At 40.9% G+C, this 21,790-nt stretch overlaps 1 protein-coding gene across 1 annotated transcript in view; it reads right to left on the bottom strand.

Moving 5' to 3' along the window:
* Positions 1–21,790, bottom strand: part of LOC124288892 (protocadherin Fat 4-like) — a 49,381-nt gene that overhangs the window by 14,942 nt on the left and 12,649 nt on the right. Inside the window, exons 13-43 of the mRNA XM_046725480.1 lie at positions 21,115–21,308; positions 20,569–20,698; positions 19,977–20,062; positions 19,592–19,676; positions 19,072–19,200; positions 18,276–18,334; positions 17,353–17,608; positions 16,571–16,786; positions 15,806–15,891; positions 15,048–15,219; positions 14,603–14,702; positions 14,069–14,199; positions 13,673–13,794; positions 12,697–12,878; positions 11,505–11,722; positions 10,286–10,460; positions 9,268–9,407; positions 7,554–8,855; positions 6,884–6,982; positions 6,274–6,438; positions 5,608–5,748; positions 5,347–5,463; positions 4,760–4,859; positions 4,535–4,650; positions 3,983–4,073; positions 3,744–3,877; positions 3,447–3,569; positions 3,000–3,119; positions 2,288–2,470; positions 1,554–1,803; positions 694–963 (exon numbers count right to left, since the gene is read on the bottom strand). Of these exons, the coding sequence (XP_046581436.1) occupies positions 694–963; positions 1,554–1,803; positions 2,288–2,470; positions 3,000–3,119; positions 3,447–3,569; positions 3,744–3,877; positions 3,983–4,073; positions 4,535–4,650; positions 4,760–4,859; positions 5,347–5,463; positions 5,608–5,748; positions 6,274–6,438; positions 6,884–6,982; positions 7,554–8,855; positions 9,268–9,407; positions 10,286–10,460; positions 11,505–11,722; positions 12,697–12,878; positions 13,673–13,794; positions 14,069–14,199; positions 14,603–14,702; positions 15,048–15,219; positions 15,806–15,891; positions 16,571–16,786; positions 17,353–17,608; positions 18,276–18,334; positions 19,072–19,200; positions 19,592–19,676; positions 19,977–20,062; positions 20,569–20,698; positions 21,115–21,308 (5,692 nt within the window). The remainder of the gene's footprint in view (positions 1–693; positions 964–1,553; positions 1,804–2,287; positions 2,471–2,999; positions 3,120–3,446; positions 3,570–3,743; positions 3,878–3,982; positions 4,074–4,534; positions 4,651–4,759; positions 4,860–5,346; positions 5,464–5,607; positions 5,749–6,273; positions 6,439–6,883; positions 6,983–7,553; positions 8,856–9,267; positions 9,408–10,285; positions 10,461–11,504; positions 11,723–12,696; positions 12,879–13,672; positions 13,795–14,068; positions 14,200–14,602; positions 14,703–15,047; positions 15,220–15,805; positions 15,892–16,570; positions 16,787–17,352; positions 17,609–18,275; positions 18,335–19,071; positions 19,201–19,591; positions 19,677–19,976; positions 20,063–20,568; positions 20,699–21,114; positions 21,309–21,790) is intronic.

Below are 21,790 nucleotides of genomic sequence, written 5' to 3'. Positions count from 1 at the left end.
CCTTTTCAGTTACAGAGTTATCCATGTTGTCCAAGTTATCAAAGTAAGACATAACAATGTACAAGGTCGTTTACTCACACACTGATAAACAAAGATTTAATGAGCAGATGTAATGCTAGTAAATTTATCAAGTTTCACGCCAAAGTTTTAACAGAATATGATGTCATCCTAAAAGCGTCATAAGAAGGATCACCCAACCAGCTCCACAGCCAATGCAGTGTGCATGACTTGAGATGGAAGAGAGACCTCGCACCTAATGATCTTTGGGGCGTCTAGAAGCACATTGGATTGGATTACAACACTTTCAGATGATTCACGAAAGGAAGTGACAAATCCGACATTTTCAATTTGGCTGTTAATATTTATCAGATTTACGAGTTAAAGTTTAGTGGCACTATTATTGGCTCACCCATGTAAAAGGTTTTCAGAAACTCATTCATATCAACATTTGAGTGGACATTTCAGAAAACATCCATGGAAACGCTTTTTCAATTTCAACCAAATTGAAACTGGAATGTAGAAGATATACTGTCCTTATAAAAGATTTTTGTTAGGTCTAAACATTTATTGTGATAGAACAGCGTTAACTGTTTAAAACCATTCAATAAAAAGAAATAAACAGGTGAAACATAATTACCCAGAAGAAATCATTTTGTCAGAATGATTATTTTAATCACATTTGATTTCATATACCTGTATCGTTTGTGAAGAAGTGAAATTCTCCGTTAACACCAACGTCAGCGTCAGTCGCCTGCAGCGCTCCGACAGTGATATTAACAGCCTGGTCCTCCATGATGACAAAGTTAACGTTTGGGGGCGAGAAGACCGGGCAGTTGTCGTTGGCGTCGTTCACGGTGATGTTGACAGTGGTGTAGCCTCTGTGTACGCCGTCAGAGGCGGACACATTTAAGCTGTATTCGCTGGTCACTTCCCTGTCCAGTCCACCAGCGACCCTGATCGTACCTTGAAAGGTGAATACTCTCCATTGTTAAATTTGCATAAAATATTATTTACAGTTTTACAAAGATGTTATCCCGTTTGTTCCATAGGCAACACCAACACTGCTCCCACCGGGAAAGGCTCTGGTCCATATAAAAGGCAAGTCGGTGAAAGACCACCCATAGTTTTGTGTTTTTGACAGTTTTCCTCACTTTACAATTTACTTTTCTATGCGAAAATGTCGATCCCCTGTCCGTGTCACGTTGAAAGATGGCACCTGTTGTTACTCTGCCTGACGCTCGGTGTTGAGGAAATGAAACTATTATAGGAGGGTTGGAGTTGGGTATCCATGTTATAAGTGGTATATCTTAGTGCCCTATCACTATTAACCCAGCGAAGATGTGGACTAGTCAAACAGAAAACAACATGCATGTGCCCGGACACACACACAAGCTTTTCTTCGCTATATACGTGCAATAATCTACAACGCGACTTTAAACCTCAGATTACCTCACAACAACTAGACAATAGAGAGAGCAAATAATAAGTTGGAAAAAGCAAAGATGTCCATTTCGACCAAACCAAACATCTAATGAACAAATATTCTCCCGTACCATTACGCGAGTCTTTGATGTAGAATCTTGACTCGGCCCCACTAACAATGTTGTAAGTGAGCGTCGTGCCAACGTCGCTGTCAGAAGCCACGACCTCCCCGACGCTGAACGACAACGGCGCTGCCTCCGACACACTGAAGCTGTATTGAGGCTGTCCAAAGACTGGCGTGACGTCGTTGACGTCGGTGATTGTTACAGTGAAGTTTGTGACGGTGCGTCTACCATTGCCATCATCATCCACTGCAGCGACCTGGGGAATCCAATAACAGGGTTATCGGGGTGGTGTCTAAAGCTGAGACCCAGATGTGTTTAAACGAAACACATGTATGTTTACGACAGTTAATTAAATAGCAGCAGCAGGAGTAGTAGTAGTAGTAGTAGTAGTAGTAGTAGTAAAGTACATTTGTAAATCTATTAATATATTATCCTCGAGGGACACTGTAAAACATTATTATGAAATCATATTTCATATACCTAAATTTATATAAGTTATAATAAGTAATCAAATACATATTAATTAATAGTATATTGTGAAAAAGAGCCATCATTTGCACATGTTGTTAACCGCAAATGACAAAACACATTAACTTTAAGGCGCCGAAAAAACATTTCTTAAACAATTTCGCAAAATCAGTAAACCGACACAAAATCTATACGTTTGAGAAATTCAAGTAGTCCGACTGTTTCCTCGAACGAGGAACCTAATGATATGTCTTTGCCTTCTACAATGTTACCTCCAGTTGATACTCTTGCGTTTTCTCCCTGTCGATGTTGTCGGTGTCGTTCCTGTAGTAGACGAACACCGTGCCATTGACATTATCTATTCTAAAGGGAACACCTGGTGTCTCCAACTCATATCTGATCCCTGCGGTGCCATTAATACCGCTGTCGGGGTCGGTAGCTGACAGCCCCTGTACCTGTACCAACCAGCAAACATGTAGGTTAGATACAACAGTGAGTGAAGTTTAGTTTTACGAAGCACTCAGCAATATTCCAGTTATATGGCGGCGGTCTGTAGATAATCGACCAAGTCAGCCAGCCTGACAACGCGATCCCGATAATCGCCTCTTACGACGAGCATGGGTTACTGAAGATCAATTCTAACGCGGATCTTCACGGGCTGATACAACAGTAAAGATATAGCATGTATATAACCGAGAATAAGGAGTCAGAATTATCCTCGCTCGCCAAATTTAAGTTCTCAGTATATGATAAGTTGGCTCAAATAAACACCCCGATTATTCCCCGTTATACAATGTCTCGGTAAGAAACAGGTATGTGTTTTGTGATCTCTCTGTCGTTGTTGTCAAAGTGGCTTTAAAATCACAAACTTCTCCTCCAGTCCTGTCTTTTAGGTAAATTAGTCTAAAACATATCATTTTATCATTTTACCATTATTCTCCAATCAGACATTGCTCACATAAACGGCAGTGTTTATTGTCATACCATTGTGACCAGTGTGTTGTTTACAGAGTTCTCGATTACGCTGCCAGCGTAGTCGTTGTTCAGAAACGTGGGGCTGTTGTCGTTGATGTCCGTCACGTGCACATATACTATGCAGGTACTCTGAAAAACAGCAAAAGTAGGTTAAAATTTAATATCATTTTTGCAACTGAAATTTTTTCATTTCTTGACAATAACAAAACCGCAGGCAGCTGTTATTTGAAGATTTTTGTATACTTTTTGCATATTTTTTGAAGATTTTTGTATACTTTTTAAAGATGTTTGTATACTTAACGATATGTAACTATATACGGATACATTCTTGAAATTTTGTAATGTCAAACTTCACAAGAATGCTCCCAAACATAACCCAATGAAAATAAGTTACATTAGTATATTAAATATATTAATATTACTTCTCATAAATATCATTTAAAAAATTCCTGTTACCGATAACTGACGTTTGGGGCCATCGTCCTTGACTTGAAGCGTCAGTTGAATGATTCGGTCACTTCTGGTCAAAGTGTTCCCAGGTTCCTCTCGGTCCAGTGCATGGTCAACCATCAACGTACACTGCAGAAGGAATTCCACAGAAATTGGACCTTGGCAAAGTTTGTATGTGGAAAATGGGGAACCGGACCTTTAAATTATAGGGCCCAAAAACCGATGATGTAGGCATTTGCCGGCCAATCACAACACACGTTTCCGTGGATTCACGGCATGAATATAGTTCGCTCTTGTACGTACCTGTTTCCCGTTTGTCTGAATGCTGAAAGCGTTGTTGGAATTCCCACCAATAATGCTGAAGGTCAGCTGACTGTTGACGCCGAGGTCAAGGTCAGTTGCAGAAACTGACGTGGTTGTGTTTACTCCGCCGAGACCTGCACACACACGCGAAAATGATGAAGAATGGTTTCTTTTCAGTGGAATGATTGGCATTGTTATATTGTTCTATTTTCAAATACTTTCCTCGTAATGTCACGTACCTTCCTCCACCTCGAAGATGTAGCTGCTGTTATCAAACCTCGGCGTGTTGTCGTTAACGTCACCGAGAATGACGTTTAGGACCATGGTGTTCTGAAAAATATAATTCAGCAATACACTTGAAATATAATTCAGCAATACACTTGGCGCTTCCTTAATTTGAAAGTGAGTGAGTATGGTTTTACGCCGCCTTCAGCAATATTCCAGCAATATCACGGCTAGGGACAGCAGAAATGGGCGTTGAACCCGGGCCTTCAGTGTCACGAGCGAACGCTTTAACCACTAGGCTACCCCACCGCAGCCTAATTTTAAAGGGAGTGAGTAATTATAGTTTTTTTCTGAGGCTGTACAGTTTGATAAAAGACAAATTTTACGTGAATTGTTGAAATTATAAATCATCTGCAACGACAACTTATTATTATTACAAATTCTTAAGTCCTTAAAGTCAAGGCATATAGCTGAGTAAAATATGATATACCAAGTACAGGTAAAATTCATGGTGAAAACTTCAAGATCCGTACTTGGATATATTGTAATATAACGAATGTATTTACATTTCTTCTTCTGGAATCTCGAACAACCAACTCCAGAACGTAGCTGGAAACAGTCTCTCTGTCGAGTTGGCGAGTCACAGTTACTTCCCCTGAATATTCGTTAACCGCGAATGGATCTGGCGGGAAAAACATATAATGTTTATAATTACATCTCGCGTAAATGAAACAAAAAGAGCACTGGGAAAAGAAAGAGATCCATATCGCGTTAAAATAGTTTGGCACTACCTGTGTTTGCACTGGTCAGCCAGTAGGTCAGTCGGCCCTGGTCTATACTGTCCTCGTCGGAAGCGTTAACTTTAGTGATGACTTCACGAACGCCGATATCCTGTGGTAAAAACAATTTGAAATTTGACAAGAGAAATTTATTTTAATAACCAATAACAATCGGATATTTTCTCGTTTGTTTGGTTTTTTTTGCATTGTATTTCTAGTCGATTCACTAATCTGTATTATTAGCTACACTTATGTCAAGTTTTTCTAATTCACGCGGAATTCAACTCTGCCTCTGCCATCAGCCTCTGCAATTAATGATCACGAAAACCAAACGAAAACGCTCCTTTGACGGTTACTCCAACGTACAGGACTGACCCGACAAATGTAAGGAATCCAAACTTCGAAGGCCCCGAAGATTTGGTAACCACGGCGGCATCTATGTATCGGTTCCGATATGCTACTTGTGGGAGTGTGTGTACATACAGAGTCACAGTCTTACTTACTTGTGGGAGTGTGTGTACATACAGAGTGGGAGTGTGTGTTCATACAGAGTGGGAGTGTGTGTACATACAGAGTCACAGTCTTAAGATTGGACTTACCTCTGGAATGGTGATGTTCAGCACAGCAATATCAAACTGAGGGCTGTTGTCATTGACGTCTTTAACTTCCACGACAACGGTGGTGGATACATTGTTGCTTTCATCAGATGCTACAATCTGTGGAAAATCAGAATTATTTTTCTAATAGTCACAAGAACATTCTTACGTCATGGACTACATAAAAAGTATATCCTTTTTTTAAGACTTCAATTCGTCAAGTTGTTTTAACCTTGTGTACGTTCATGTTAAATACATTTTCACCTGGAATGTATATCTGTCATTGAGTGATTCCGGCATTGCTTCTCTGTCGACTTCCCTTGCCAGTGTTAAGGCGCCAGTTGTCTCGTTAACAGTAAAACTACCGTTAGACGTGTCTGTGGTGGCGTTGATGGTGTAGCGAAGCTGAAAACAGTACTACATGATATCAAGAGCTCTACATTTTCCCAAACCAGAGAGTTACTGTTCACAAAAACACAATCAAAATTCTAAAAACACCATTGAAGTTCTGAAAAAAATATTTGAGAAAAGGATAGGTACATTATTTCACAAATCTTTATTATAAGTCTACGAAATGATTCTGTTCCGAATCAGGTACGTATCAGTGAAACACTGAAAAACAGCGCATGTCTGTGGCACAAGTAATCTGTTTGTGTTGTAAGGATAGATTATTGGGTAATTTTGTTTCTGCTTCGCTTTCCTTAGATCATTCATTGTGGCTATTACATTAAACATTAAGTAAATGGCTATGAGCATGCATCGAGTCTGAGTCTAGGAGCTAGAATGTCCGAGACAGTAGCCCACTGTTGTCGAAGTTGATTCAACCATGTAAGGCCTTGATATAATATTGCTCTGGGTACATGGCGATCACCACAGCCCCGACTGAGCATTACAACCCGTACAAATATTTCGAGATGCGCTGACTCTTACCACTGTGTTCTCATCCTCATCCTGGGCCAAGACAACGAGGGGCCCCGTCCAACCCCTCCTCGACACTGTGTCCCCGGGGGTAGACGACTCTAGTATCTCTCCGTCATACTCGAACAGGGGGAACCTGGGGACGCTGTCTTGTACGTCAACCACCTTCACCACGACCTATACGACATGCAAAGCATAACAAAATGCGTGTCTTTCAAGTATGTAAAATTAAAGAAATCAGTTAAACAAAAACGATTAAAAGATGAAAAGATTAGAGAAACTGCTTCAGTAGATGCCCTGTCTGTATGGATGTATGGTGACCCTCGAAGATGCATGCCGCTACACACTGACCAGTACATGATGGTACGCAGCGGTACGCACGGGCTTGTTACTTGGTGGTACATAATTGTACTCGCCATAGTACATGCTGGTTCTTAGTGGTACACATTGGGCACAGAAATACATGCTTAACATGCATTAGAGTGTTCGCCCACATTTAGATCAAAACTGGTAAATGCTATAGGAAAATAGTTGAAAATACACGCAACTACCAAAAACCTCTACGATGAAAGATCTAATAGTGTTTTATTTTCATGACTCCACGAAACAATGACACAAGTACCTGCGTCTGTGCCAGTTCAGTTCCATTGCCCGCGACAACCAGCAGGGCATAGCGCTCTGTCGTCTCCCGGTCCAGACGCTCCGCCACTGTTATCACGCCCTGAGTCACAAAACAATATCAGCTTTATTCATCAAATTATCGAAAAGGCAGATGATCCGACTCTAACGTATATACATTTGTCATTAAAATGATGAATAATTCTCATAGACATATAACAAATTCCTGACATAACGGAACAAAATACACTAAAGTTAAGAACAAGGCATGTACATGGGTTCCGGTGTAGACTCTGGCTAAATCTACATTCCTGTACCTTATGAAAGTTGTAAGAGACTAATACAATTGCGAGGTTACACTTGTGGCTGATTGTGTTACCGTGCCCTGGTTACATAGAGCATCGTTAATACTATCAACCACTAGGGTATCTGGTACTGACTCGATTGTTCACAGGCCTCTGAGGTGTACCTGTAATATTGCTGTACATCGGACTAAGGAACATGTGCATACTGTTATTGGCGAAGGGATTGTTTAAGACTTGATGGTGTAGACTGAGTTTCAAAAAGCTGCATCAGAAATAACGGGTTCTTAAGTGACAAACATTATCAAGACCTCACGAACTTGCCCATATAACTGGTGTCGATGACCGAGAACTGACTAACATTTAACTTACCGTAAGCGTATTGATGGAGAACTTCTTCTCTGTGTTCCCCTCTGTGATGTTGTAAGTGACGTCGCCGTCACTGACGGTGGTGTTGAGGTCGGCCACGACGTAACCAACCGATGCATCCTCCTTTACATTCTTCACGAGGAAAGCAGGACAGAAGAACAATGTTGAATAACTGGTCACTACAATGGTCAGCGAGGCCTGTGTACACAGATCAGGGTAGTCAACGTTACAGGCTTCTAACCCTAGCACGTATGACCCTTCGGTCAGAGAAGGGTCGGCGACTGTTAACGTCCCCGTTGTGTTGTCCAGCGAGAAGACGTGGGTATCGTTCAGAAGACGGTACACCACTTCCGATGGACTGTTCGTTATGGAGGTGATGTCTCTTGAGAAAGCCGTAAGCCTTGATTTGTTGCAGGAGTTGGTCTTTACCATGTATACAACAGGGAGTGGTAATGGCCACTGGGGAGCTTCAGGAATATCCAGCACAGTTATAACAACAGTGCTTGTACTACTCTTTGGAGAATACGAGCTGTCCGTAGCTTGAACCATCAGCGTATAGCTGTGTTTATGTTCATAATCAAGGGTTTTCAGGAGCGATATCTCTCCAGAGGAGGAACCCACTGAAAACACGGCGTCAGTATTCCCAGATATGAAGGAATACTGAATGTCACCTGAGGATCCCCTGTCGACATCGTACGCTGCCACTTTACCGACCATTGAATCTAGGGAGGCATTCTCGAACACACTGAATGTAAACTCGGTCTTGTTGAACACAGGGGCGTTGTTGCTGTCTATTATGACAACGGTCAAAGAACCATCAGAGAATTTGGGAGGAATTCCATGATCACTAACGTGAATTCCTATGTTGTAGTTATCCTGAATGCTCCGGTCAAACTCTTCATCAACAATGAGAACACCTGTGGAGGCGTTGATGGCAAACTTCCCGTCCGTCCTGGTAAGCCAGTAGGTAAATCCGTTGTTGGATCGATCAGCGTCAGATGCGTTGACGTCGGCTATCACCTCACCGACCAGGGCGTTCTCAGGCACTGAGATGTTTCTTGGACCTATGGCCAGGACCGGGATGTTGTCGTTGACGTCCAAGATGGTGACTCTTGCCACAGCCTCAGCCACTCTAGCGCCATCCGTCACTGTCACGTTGGCAACGATGACGTTAGTGTCACCATCAGCGTCCAGGTCGCCGTCAACAGACAATGTGCCATCTGTACTGACAGTTATACCTTGTGAGGAAGACACTATTCCGAACTGTAGATGACCACTGGGTGTGTCAACATCACGGGCTGTCAACTGAAATGTAACAATTGAACCCATCTGTCAACATAACTAAACAACCACCTAACAGATCGCGTTTGGCCAACCTTCATAATATTATCAGGAAAACATCGAATCTGTAAACATGTTCCATGAACAATACAATATTTAATATATAACGCCAGAATACCTTTAAACTACATATGAACTTGGTTGTTACATGTCATCGTACCCCAGCTTCGTTATCAATGCTCATAATGTCAATCACTGGATTGTCTGGTCCTGACTGGATTAATTACTGACCACCGTCATATAGCTGAGTGAGGCATTTAACAAAAATAAAACAAAAACATTACATAAGCATCCTCTGCTGAAAACCAATAACCCTACAAAACATATATTTGTAAAATAAATCAAAATAGACAATTGCATCAGACATTAAGTTTACCTTGAGAATAGACGTTCCATTAGGTGAGTTCTCGTAGACGGTACTTGTGAACTCGACCCTGTCAAATACAGGAGGTCTGTCGTCAACGTCGACTACGGCGACACTGACGGTGGTGAAACTCAGGCGTGGAGGACGTCCACCTAAATCAATATCACACTATCCAGTCTGATGTGTATACTCGTCAACTAGCATGTTCATTCCAAGTGTCTACTCTGACGGAAGAAAACAAAGCATAACCCGGAATAGAATCTGTACTTTACTGATTAAGTGTGATACTAAATATAACATATGTTACAGGTGACAACGTTTAAATGACATCGTGTAATTCATAGACCATTACTGTTAACATAATTAGATGATTTCCCCACATGGGTACAATGTGTGAAACCCATTTCTAGTTTTCCCCGCCGTAGTATTGCTGGAATATTCGATAATATATGAAGTCACTCATTCACTCACTAATATACTGAACAGCAAAAGAAACGCAAGTCTGGCTTTTGTCACTTTACCATGAACGTTCCATCAACATGAACGCTTACTTTTATGAGATTTCATTTTTGCGAAACTTACATTTCTTTTGCTGTTCAGTATATAATCGGAAGTATTAAACAGGCAAATTCCAGAAAACAAGATATATTAATCGTTAGAGGTTTCGTAAGTTGTGTCCTTTTGGTATATGTGTACATATAAACGAGGCTGTAATGACAAGTGCGCGAAGATGGACAGCTGCTCTGCCCCCCCTCTTCGTCACGGTCGAGGGAGCAGGGACTGACCACCTGGCAGCTGGACGACGTAATTACATTGTTGGCACGAAACATGAAACGTTCTAGATCATAGCCCCTTTAAAGTTCACAGATGTGACTAGAATTCATGTTTCGAAAAATAATCCTCAAACAAAGTAACTAAAATTGAAGCCTCAAGTCTCCTGATGCCTCCAAATACATCCGGTAACCGATCAATCAATTACACATCCTTAACTGATGTCGCACTGATGAAATGCTTTCATGAATAAACTAACCGTCTCGAGCTTGGACCAGCAGCCTGTACTCTTTGATGCCTTCATAGTCCAGTTGACCATCAAGAGTTATCTCCCCATTTGAGTTGTCGATTTTGAAAGCTTGATTAGTGTTCCCGCCTATGATGCTGAAGGACACATCCCCGTTCGGCCCGCAGTCTGCATCAGCAGCTTGGATCTGTGGGGTACGTTCAACAAGTAAACCTTAAAGTGTATCTTCTACCAGCAATCTATTGAGAGTGTATCTTCTACTAACAACCTATTGAGAGTGTATCTTCGACCAACAACCTATTGAGAGTGTATCTTCTACCAACAACCTATTGAGAGTGTATCTTCTACCAACAACCTATTGAGAGTGTATCTTCTACCAACAACCTATTGAGAGTGTATCTTCGACCAACAACCTATTGAGAGTGTATCTTCTACCAACAACCTATTGAGAGTGTATCTTCTACCAACAACCTATTGAGAGTGTATCTTCTACCAACAACCTATTGAGAGTGTATCTTCTACCAACAACCTATTGAGAGTGTATCTTCTATCAACAACCTATTGAGAGTGTATCTTCTATCAACAACCTATTGAGAGCAGCGTTCGAAATTAGCGTCGGTCCTTAGGCCCGAAGCCGACTTAAAACCACTCGGACCCACAGCTTTTGTTTTCTGCAGGCGACAGCTTTTTCATCCCCAATAACTAGGAGTATTATTTCCATATCAAAATATACATTCTGATCAGGATCAACGTTTTATGGTTCTGGGTCCTTAGGGCCTGCAGCTTTTCAGGATTAAGGGCAAACACTGATTGAGAGTGTATGTTCTTCCAACAACCTATCGAGAAAGAACATCGACCATGAAGATATTACGTTAATAGCGTTGTATATTACCTGCAGTGACTTTCTCTTTCTATTCCTAGTCATTTTAACAAGTCTTAAGGGTCTTTCGATTAAACATTTCACAAATATAGGACAAATAAATTGTCAAGTAGTTACTTTTCGTTATTATAGTAATACCATTTCATGAAAATCGCATGTAACTTGCATTTAAAGAGTATGAGATATATGTTTGTAGCTGTTGTCTATACATAATGACGATGCACTTACATTCAGCAATTTACTCGTTGTGACACCTGGCTAGAATATCGTACAAAAGAACACCTGTCCATAATGAGACAGATTGTACAGGTTCATATTTCCCAAATGTAGTGAAAAGTAGTTGTTAGTTACCGTTCCTACTACATCGCCTATCGTGGCGTTTTCGAGCACAGTGAGACCCTGTCCGGTTCTGAACACCGGCTTATGCTCATTAACACTCAACACATTCACAGTAACGTCGGTGGTTACAGTGTGACTGCCGTCACTGACGGAGACGCGGACGGAGATGTAGTCGCTGCAGTTGAAGACGACAACAGTTTTCAGGTCGACCCTGTCCTGCAGGATGAACACTGGGAGAGAAGAAAAACAGTTGATGAGTCATTCCATGCCGGGCATACATTTCATCTTATGACGATGAGACACTCCTCCTATACCACTACTCGACACCGCCTTACGACGTGATACTTACTGAAAGGGTAAAACTGATACCAAACATTCCAAAACTCGATTTCGTCAACATACCCACCCCACCCTTCCGAACTTCAGTTATCCTCAACAACTGATTTTTATATCGATATTTACAAAATACTATTTGTGTTTTATTAAGATGTAATACCGAATGACTATCAAGTCATTTTCTATGGTGTACTCAAACTGGCCATGATAGCGTATATTTAAATCAAATATAACAGTAATATCTGACCTCAAATGGCTAAATGTGTAACATAATAGTTCAGAAACAGTCTGCAATGGTTCCAGAGAAATGTATACTATTCCAGTGTATTTTAAAATACGCAACAACGTATTACTTGTAAACGTGTAAACTGAATAGAGTGCAATCCTGATAATCCGGATAGGTACCGTACACATATACACAGTGTATACATGTACTCTAAAGCAATGAGGGTTTCATCGGATCACTTGTCAAACCGGATGATTTCAGTGGTGAGTGGTTTTACGCCGTTTTAAGCAATATTCCAGCAATATCACGGCAGGGGAAAACCGGAAATGGGCTTCACACATTGTACCCATGTGGGGAATCGAACCCGGATTTTCGGTGTGATGAGCGAACGCCTTAACCACTAGGCTACCCCACCGCTTCCGAGAACGGCATTTACGTATCCTAATGTATAACATGGAGTGAGAAGTCGCACGGACATCTAACTTTCCTCACGTACTTGAACAGTGACTACATCAGTCGTCGTGCCCCCACAAGCCAATAAGGGAAGCAGGTCTTACAGGCAATCAATATCAAACACTTAAAACACAAGATACTGTTTACATGTGCGTTCCTAAATGTATGTTATAACAGACTGGGTCTTACGATCAGTGTGGCTGAGCAAGGTGAAGGTCAGGTTCGTGTTGGTATCACGGTCAGTCGCGGTCAACGTCCCTACGAATGACGCCTTTGGTGACGTCTCCGGGATGGAGAAGTTGTATGGTGTAGAGGTAAAAACGGGCGGGTTGTCGTTGACGTCCAGAATATCAACCACAACTTGACAGGTACTGAAACAGACAGTTTGACATATTGTATCCCAAGGCTTTACTTAAATCAGCTCTGTATTACATTTACTGAAATAGAAAGGCTTTCGAAAGAGAACTGACAGATTTCCACCGATTTCTTCCGTACATGCTAACGCTGTAAAAGACAAACACATTAGTTGTCATCAACGTTTTAGTGTCAATGAAATATCATTACACATGCAAGCATATGCGAGTGAGTGATTATGGTTTTACGCCGCCTTTATCAATATTTCACCAATATCTTATCGGGGGACACCAGAAATGGGCTTCACACATTGTACCCATGCGGGAATCTTCAGCGTGACGAGCGCACGCTTTAACCACTAGGCTACCCCATCGCCCCAAATGCATGCATAAATGTAAATCTTTGATAAATATGAATATTAAATGTCATTATAGGTAAAACGATGTTTTAACAATTTGCCATCATTAATAATAAATTTTATAACAGCACCAACGTTTCAGAAAGATGACATCAGACTGGCTGAAGAATCCGGCCAAATTGTTTTAGCTCTGACAGTCAAAGATTACTTAGGTTCTCTGGATAGATCTACATGCACAGAGAGAAGTAGCAGATCTGTTATAAATGGGGATAAAGCATGATTTGAATTCACACTGAGTGATATATTGGGGGGAATACGTTTCTTTAAAGTCACATCCTAAGCACCAAATTAAAAGAGTTTTTTTCATTTGTTACGTTGTTCTTCTGAAATCACACAATAAAAAGAAACATGCCCACATTTTTGTTTCGCGCCACAGAACACCAGAGTATGTACCTTGATCTGGGAGGCACGCCCTGGTCAGTCACGCGGATACTGACCCTGTAAGTGGTGATGGCCTCGTAGTCCAGACTGCCGGACACTGACACTTGACCACTGCTAGGGTCAACACTTAAGGGCTAAAAAGAAAGAGTTTCAGTGTACTTTCAAACGTTCTGGAATTACCCGTTTTATTAACCAAGAAAAATCTTTTACTTTTTCGGAAACGGCGTTAAGTATGATTCATTCACTCGCTGAAGAATTTACAGCAGTAAAATTAACTGACAGAAAACACTGAAAGGGTATTTTTAAGATAAGTTTGAAATGTACAGGATTGTAAATCTTTAAATAAAAACGAAAGATAGAAAACGAACATCTGAGAAGTTACAATTTGAGAACTCAGGAGATACTTACAGCGTTCGATGGCTGAACAATAGCGTAAACCAAAACTCCATTGTTACCAGAGTCAACGTCAGTGGCGTTCGTGTTACAGCCGAACGTCGTTCCTGTCGTCGCGTTCTCGTAAACAGCGCACGTGTACACGGCTGAAACACACAGACATCTATACTCGGGTATTGCTGCCTAGCATTCTAATCTAATTTTACTTTGTAACAAGTCATCCCATTTAGTCAAACCCTTACCTATTTTCTTTCAGTTTTCAAACTGATTTCTGAACCAACAGAACATTTATTAAGATAGAACCCCCTCACATTAGTACATTGACTGAAATCCTTCCCATTGGTGCACTACCTTAATTCACATCATACTAACACATGACACATAGCGTATAGAAAGAAAGTGTGACCAATCGCTAACATAATTGATGAAATATTCGTTTAATACTGTTCCAAGTCGTAAGGGGATCCAAGATCTTAACCATGACTTGCAAACTAATGTGTAAAAAATAAATCTCAAGGGACAAACTAATCAAATTAACAAGTAGCTCACAATTGTCAAACGTAGGGGTGTTGTCATTGGCGTCATCGACGTAGATAGTAACTTGAGCTGAGTCGGTGCTGCTGGCGTCGGCTGTGTTACTGGCCTCGACCTTGTCAGAATGTAAATCCAAAATGATAAAGCATGGGTCAAGCCAAGACAAAAAAAATCAAAATATTTTTACTCAAAATAGAATGGGTGAGTGAGTTTAGTTCTGCGCCCCACCCCAATATTCCAGCAATATAGCGGCGGTCTGTAAATAATTGAGTCTGGACAAGACAATGCAGTGATCAACAGCATGAGCATCGATCTACGCAATTGACTCAAAATAGGTGACAATAGCCCAGTCATCTAAGGGACCTGCCGTCCTGCCAGAATCACTGGAGCGAACGCTTTAACCACTAGGCTACCCCACCGCCACTCGAAGTAGCAAAACGATATGATAACGCTGTCATACCGTAAAGTTGATTAGATGGACAGATGCTGGGGGGTCGTAGTCGACGTCATAGAAGATATACACCTCCCCTGTAGTGGGGGAGAGGTAAATCCTGTCCCTGATGGCGGCTTCTACCACGCTGTAGGTGATGCTGTTGAAGTTGCTGTCGGTGTCGGCGTCAGATGCAAACACTCTGAAACGTGGCACAGCGTTACTTAATACAAACCTGATAATATGACAATACACGCAATGACATGTCGTGTTCAATTTAACAATAACCCATACCAATATTAGGACTATGAGTTTGTTAATTGTGCCGGTCCCAAATTCCACTTATGTGACGGCGGGCTGTAAACAATCCAATCTTGACCAAACAAACCTGTGATCAAGAATAGGATACTGGGGAGCTAGTCAATCCAAGAATACATATGCCACGCCAGAATATGTTTTAGTTTTTCGTCAAGTATCAAACAGAACCCCGTATACCTGTCACCTTATCCAAAAAGAAATTATAACTGGCACTTCATCAAGATATCAAAGAACGACAAACAGAAATATGCTGATCATGTCTCAAATGAATTCTATTATATTTATAAATACATACGATGATATCTCGAAATGGAACTCGTTAAGTACGTATTTCAATCATTATTTAGATAAACACATCTAGAACTATCACCACCGAAACAATCGATGAATAAATGCTTAAGGCAGTCTATGGTGTGTTTGTTAAAATATATGCTACATTGATGCAGTGATTCTGGAATGTACTGCTTTACCTGAGTACCGGGTTGTCAACTCGCCCTTCTCTGATCGTGGCAGTGTAAGCTGTCTGGTTAAACCGTGGGGGATGGTTGTTGACATCCTGGGGACATATGACATCTTCACGTACACAGTTACACAAACAGATGTGACCTCTGGTTTGGTTTAAACCGCTGTGACAGTACTTCAGTTACATCACTGCATGTCAGACAGATGTAGGAAGGAGTCCAATGTGACACAGACAATAATGAAACCTACGAACTCATGATAGAAAAAGGGCAATTTCTCTTCCGGCAAATAAATGACCGCTGTGAAGCGTGTATGCAGCACAAGCCGATCCTGCATGTCAGGCGACACAATTCGCCAGATTATCGGTTGGAATCCCGATTCCACATCCCATTATGTTTATAGTTTTGTTAACACAAAACGTGTGTTCGTGGGTTTCAACAGAACGGTAAAGGTTCATTATCTGCTTTACGTCAGACTTTTCTCCCACAGCAGGCTAATACGCTTTGATGGAACTGGATTACTGTCAGAACCACGCTAAATCCAATATGTTCAAAAACACCCTACAGCCACTTTTAGTTATATTCTGTACACATGTAAATGTACTCAAAGTCTTGGAACTTTAGTCTTCGTTCTATGTATATCTGGACTTAACAATTGACCGACATTAAAGAACCTAGAATATTCTTCGTAATGGTTGATCTCTGTTATATCTGATCGGTTATATCTTATATCCGAGCCTGTATGTCACAGAAGGCTTGAGTCACGTTACTCACAGAAACATGTATGCTGACGGTGAGGGTGGCGTTGTCACAGCTGCTACAGCTGACGTACGGGCGGATGTTGTAGGCAGTGACGGTGACGTTGTAGTTACCGACGTCAAGTGACTGCGTAGCTCTGATGCTTCCATTCATCATCACCTCGAACTTGTCCGAGCCGCCAGTCCTCCTGTACTCAATAACCTTGTTGTCACCAGAGTCGGAGTCATGAGCCTGTGTAAAACCAACATTACCGTTATAAACCCCTTGTCATTCTGTGGCAGACTCACGTGAAATCATTTATTTGTTATTTATGTTTTTAAAAAGTCACTGAACACAAACCACGACAAATCAAATACATAACTATCAAATAAATAATTTGTGTCATTATCAAACACGGGTGTGTATTTTCTTTTTCCCGTCAGTATATACTGGCGTCACAAGCGCAGGAGCTGATAATTGTACAAATGATGACGCGATGATACAATAGACATACTGACTGAATGCAACACTGAAAGAAAGTGGAATAAATGAAAAAAGTAATGTAAAAACGGGTGTTGATGAATTAGAATATGTCACCGAACTTGATGCAACTGTTTCATAACGGTACGTGATGGGTACACAGAGACACAGCCAGAAAATCAAACGTGTCGGTGGAAGTGAGTTTATATATATATAAAAAAAAGCGTAATATGTTATGGACCCGTGCTTGGTATTTTTTCTACTATTTCTCGCACAGAAATGTATTTACGTACAAGACGCAGTGTATTTGTCCTTATATCATCAGCGAATAGCCTTACCACAGCTGTGTATAGGGAGTTGGGTTGGATGCCCTCTTTAACTGTTATGCTGTCTGTGGTCGACACGAATTTGGGGCTGTTGTCATTGACGTCAATCACGACGACGTTGACGGTGACAGTGGTAGAGCGAGAGGGGTCACCATGATCCGCAGCGCTGACCAACAGCACGTGGTTAGTCTCGTTCTCGTAATCGAGATCTCGCGTTGTGGTGACCTCCCCTGAACTGCTGTTAATTTGAAATGATGCTACTTGTGTCCTGTGAATGGAAAACGTAGTATTGTGTTGAAAATATACTAATTTTATTGACCATTCAGTCTAATTTGCACGATAGGCAAAGACGTGTCGCACCAACATGTGACTTGTAAATTGTGTACAAGTCATGCATTAGCATATTTAAAGCAGGATGGTTGCATGAAAAATACTTCTATATAAACTATATTTCTTAATTCTACTTTGTATTTCCCTATAATTATTTGGGTATAAATGTCACAGTTGACCTTTTCTGATAGTACTCGTAAATACAAGAGGCTATAACTTTTAAGATGACTGATCATTCACAGTCAATATCATCATGTAATAAAGCGTATACCAATTTACATTGTTATGTCTGATAATATACTGAGGGAAAAAAAAAAGGGATCACATGAAAGCACAAGTGTTCTTTTATTTGTTTCCAGGTTTCTTCACAAGCGTTGTATCGCATAGCGTTGTATCGTACAACTTGTGAAGAAACCTGGAAACAAATAAAGGAACACTTGTGCTTTCATCTGATCCCATATTATTTTCTCTCAGTATATGAATGTTCCTCGAATGTTCTATATATAACAACCATTGTATTAGCAAATACAAATGGAGCATATTGTGAGATTTTAATTCAATATTTGTATGAATGCTTTGAAGACATCAAACGGACAACGACTTACGCCTCCAGCAGGAGAGAGTACGTTACATCTTTGTTGGCCCCTGTGTCGGCATCCGTGGCCTAAAAGAAGATAAAGATGATAATTAATACATTCGCCCCTTGATAACGTGGTAGATGCTAACAAGAAGTCGTTCGTGCGACAATATACTGTGTGATACAGAACACTAGGAGAGGCCGGCCAAGAAACGGAAAGGTTCCAAACCTCGACACGTATATGTTACATATGTACATGTTCACATCGGAGTTGTACGGATTTACGAGCTGAATGTTAAAGCGCGTCTTTCTACTTTGTACTCCCCAGTTAACAATAAACTCTTAATACAGGGTCCAGACATGTGGAAGATGAACGTTTATAGTGTATTACTATAGGATTAGTTCAATAATTATATTGAGATATTTCAAACAATACCACTATGAGGAACCCATAAAAGCAATCTATGACAGTAACGGGGTGTACGGTAATATACTGACTCGCATTGTACGAAGGAGGAGGGCTGTGCTCGAATAATTAGCTCATATGATCCCTACACTCTTCAGAAGGTACAAACGTTTCAGTATTTCTGTGTGATCCGTGGACTTTCTGTGTGGTAACCTAGAGGCTAAACAGAGCAATTATCACATTTTGATTTTATGATATAACAATGTGGAGGCGACCCAAAGTGTTCACTTTTTAAAATTACCTTATGTAGCTAATCCGTTAGCTGCATTCTCCAAATAACACAAGTAATGTGTCTGGTGCATCATGAACAAGAAAAGAACTACTGTTCCAAAGGATTAAAGTTTACGTCAGTTCTTACCCTCACAAAGCCAATGTCTTGGCCTACTCCTATGTCCTCAGACACAGAGAATGTGTAGGAGATGTTGTCGAACCTCGGGCTGTTGTCGTTCACGTCGCCCACAGTTATGTTGACTGTAGCGTCGGAACTCTGGAGAAGCCAACACACTTAGGTACCAACCATTTGATATTCTTTGGGCGGGGTCATAGGCTAAGGGTAGGGAATGTTTACCTGGATTTCCTTGAAAACAGTATTTGTTTCGGAAAATCGTTTTCATTTTCTGAATTCGTAACTAGGTATGCAGGTTTTCTTGTAAGATGTGTTTGGTTTCATCAACAAAGAGAGAAATATCCTGTATCACAAAACCCATGAAAACGCCCCGATGCATTGCAACTAGTAGACAAGACGCCTTGCCTATATTCCTTACCAGCTTACCAGCATGTAGGTACGCTTAAAAGATGCATTATTTATATACATATACATACTGATCTCAGCGTTTTAGTTTTTCGAAAACAGTACGTGACTTTGTGTTAAAACGCACCTTAAAGCCATCCGATGCTTGTACAGTGAGGTTATACAGGTCACGCGACTCTCTGTCCAGGCTTCTGACCAATGTCAGGACTCCACTGAAAACGACAAAGCATAAAGGATCTGAATGTAGCGCACAGTGACAGTTGTTTTTCCGTCTATTTCATTAAAACGAATAAACACAATGTTCTTTAGGGGACGACCATTGTTTTCAGACATGTTCCTACAATTATTGAAATCAAATAATTTGTTACTTAAACATAATGTGTTTTGGAGTTCCCGGAAAAAGTATTGGGTCTCTCCTTTAAATATGCAAAAAATGGCTTAACCTTAAACGATTCCAGAACAAATATCTGCAGTCTCTACCAGAAATGACACTGTTATTGCAGAGCACGAACCTGCTTGAGTCCAGGCTGAAAGTGTTGTTGTCGTCTCCGCTGATCACCGTGTAGGTGACACTGTCGCCACTGTCGCGGTCACGAGCCTGCCAAGTAAAAAGCAAAAGTTGTATGAGCCCATCCATTTATGTGTTTCCGATCTTCAGCCTAAACCAGCAGGAGAGTGGACGGGAGAAAAAATGTGTTTTACCCATTCTGTGGCACATTATATTAAATCTTGAAGCCCATAGTTTCAATATTAACCTATGCCGTAGATCACACAAGGTTAAAATACATGTGACTGAAGAAAGATCCAGCTGATCTGGACATTTTCTGACAGTGCTGTGCCATGAGTATCTTTTCTATCACACCACGGCATGAATATCAAAATTAGTAGGGACAGAAAACTTAATCAATATTTCAGGTCGGAGTGAAAATTATGATCGATGGCACACAGCAAAAAAATCAGACAGTTGTAGTCAACTAAGTATTGAAATTACACATTCCTAGTAATCAAACTATGTCATAGTCATATATATTCAGGTATTCGCAGTTCACAGACTTAAGACATTTAACAAAAAGTCAGTAAATATAGAATGTCATTAACACTCACAATAATCTGCATGAGCAAGGAGTTTATTGATGTATCTTCAGGGACAGTGCGGTCGTATGTTGGCGAGTCAAATACGGGGGCGTATAGGTCCACGTCATTGATGACAACAACCACGCTTGCTACAGACGTTCTGAAATACATTATTGCTAAGATTTTGATATACGCAGAACACGAGGCAGAGACATATGAAAAGTCAACACAAGTCAGAACACTGGAACACTGGAAACGGCATCTGAAGTCAAAGGGGTGTTGGGCTTTGTATATTTGGCATACCAAGCAGCATCGACATAAGTCGTTCAATCCATACCAAGCCTTTTGCACCATTTAAAACACGGACTGGCACTTGGAGGACTAAATAGCCTTGAGCCTTGTTAAGGCCTTCTAAAATACACGTCTTGTTGCCTGCCACACACGTACAACGTACAAGGTCTTGTGTCTTAGAGTTTACGGAGATAGCTATGATAATTACACTGTATTCAAAACGTCGATTCTATGACAACATACATGTAGTACCATTCCATTCCATACAATGAAGCACATTCAAACCTTCTATCTGACGGCGGTCCCTGATCCTCCGCCGTGATTGCGATATACACTTGTCCAACATAGTCATCGCCTAGTGTATAGTTCACAGTTATCTCCCCTGTATCTGGGTTAAGTTTGAATATAGGTGACGTTATATGCTGGATGGAGTACTTCACTATCCCATTGTTACCCGCATCAGGATCAGAAGCATTCACCTGTAACAAAAGACATGGCCGTCAGTTGCACTTCTTCATTTTCATACCGGATTCTATGTTTCAAAGAGTACAAGGAAACTTCTATAAGAGATTTATAGGTATCAGTAAGATAGTATCAACAAATGCCATCCTCGGTGAGACAGGCAGATACCCGCTTTGTGTGAGATATTATACTCGCTGTATCAAGTACTGGTGTCGACTGTTATGTATGGAATCTAGTAGATATCCAAAGGCCTGTTATGAGATGCTTAAGGTATACGATGAAAATGGGAAAACAAATTGGGTGTCAAGAGTTAGATTATTACGTTGGTACACCGGATTTTCATATGTTTGGATCGCCCGACCAGGATTGTGGTCATATTGACATATTTATTCAGCAATTTCAACAACGTAGCAAAGATATTTTGTTTCAAGATTGGCACTTTAAGATTAGTAATTCACACTTCATGGGTGCATACTCTGAGTTGAAATCATTGTTAACT

This window comes from Haliotis rubra, unplaced genomic scaffold (assembly GCF_003918875.1).
Source record: "Haliotis rubra isolate DU_JTF1 unplaced genomic scaffold, ASM391887v1 Scf428, whole genome shotgun sequence".
Classification (NCBI taxonomy): Eukaryota; Metazoa; Mollusca; class Gastropoda; order Lepetellida; family Haliotidae; genus Haliotis; species Haliotis rubra.
The sequence above is the reverse complement of the archived record's forward strand: the minus strand, read 5'-3'. Positions and strand labels throughout refer to the sequence as shown.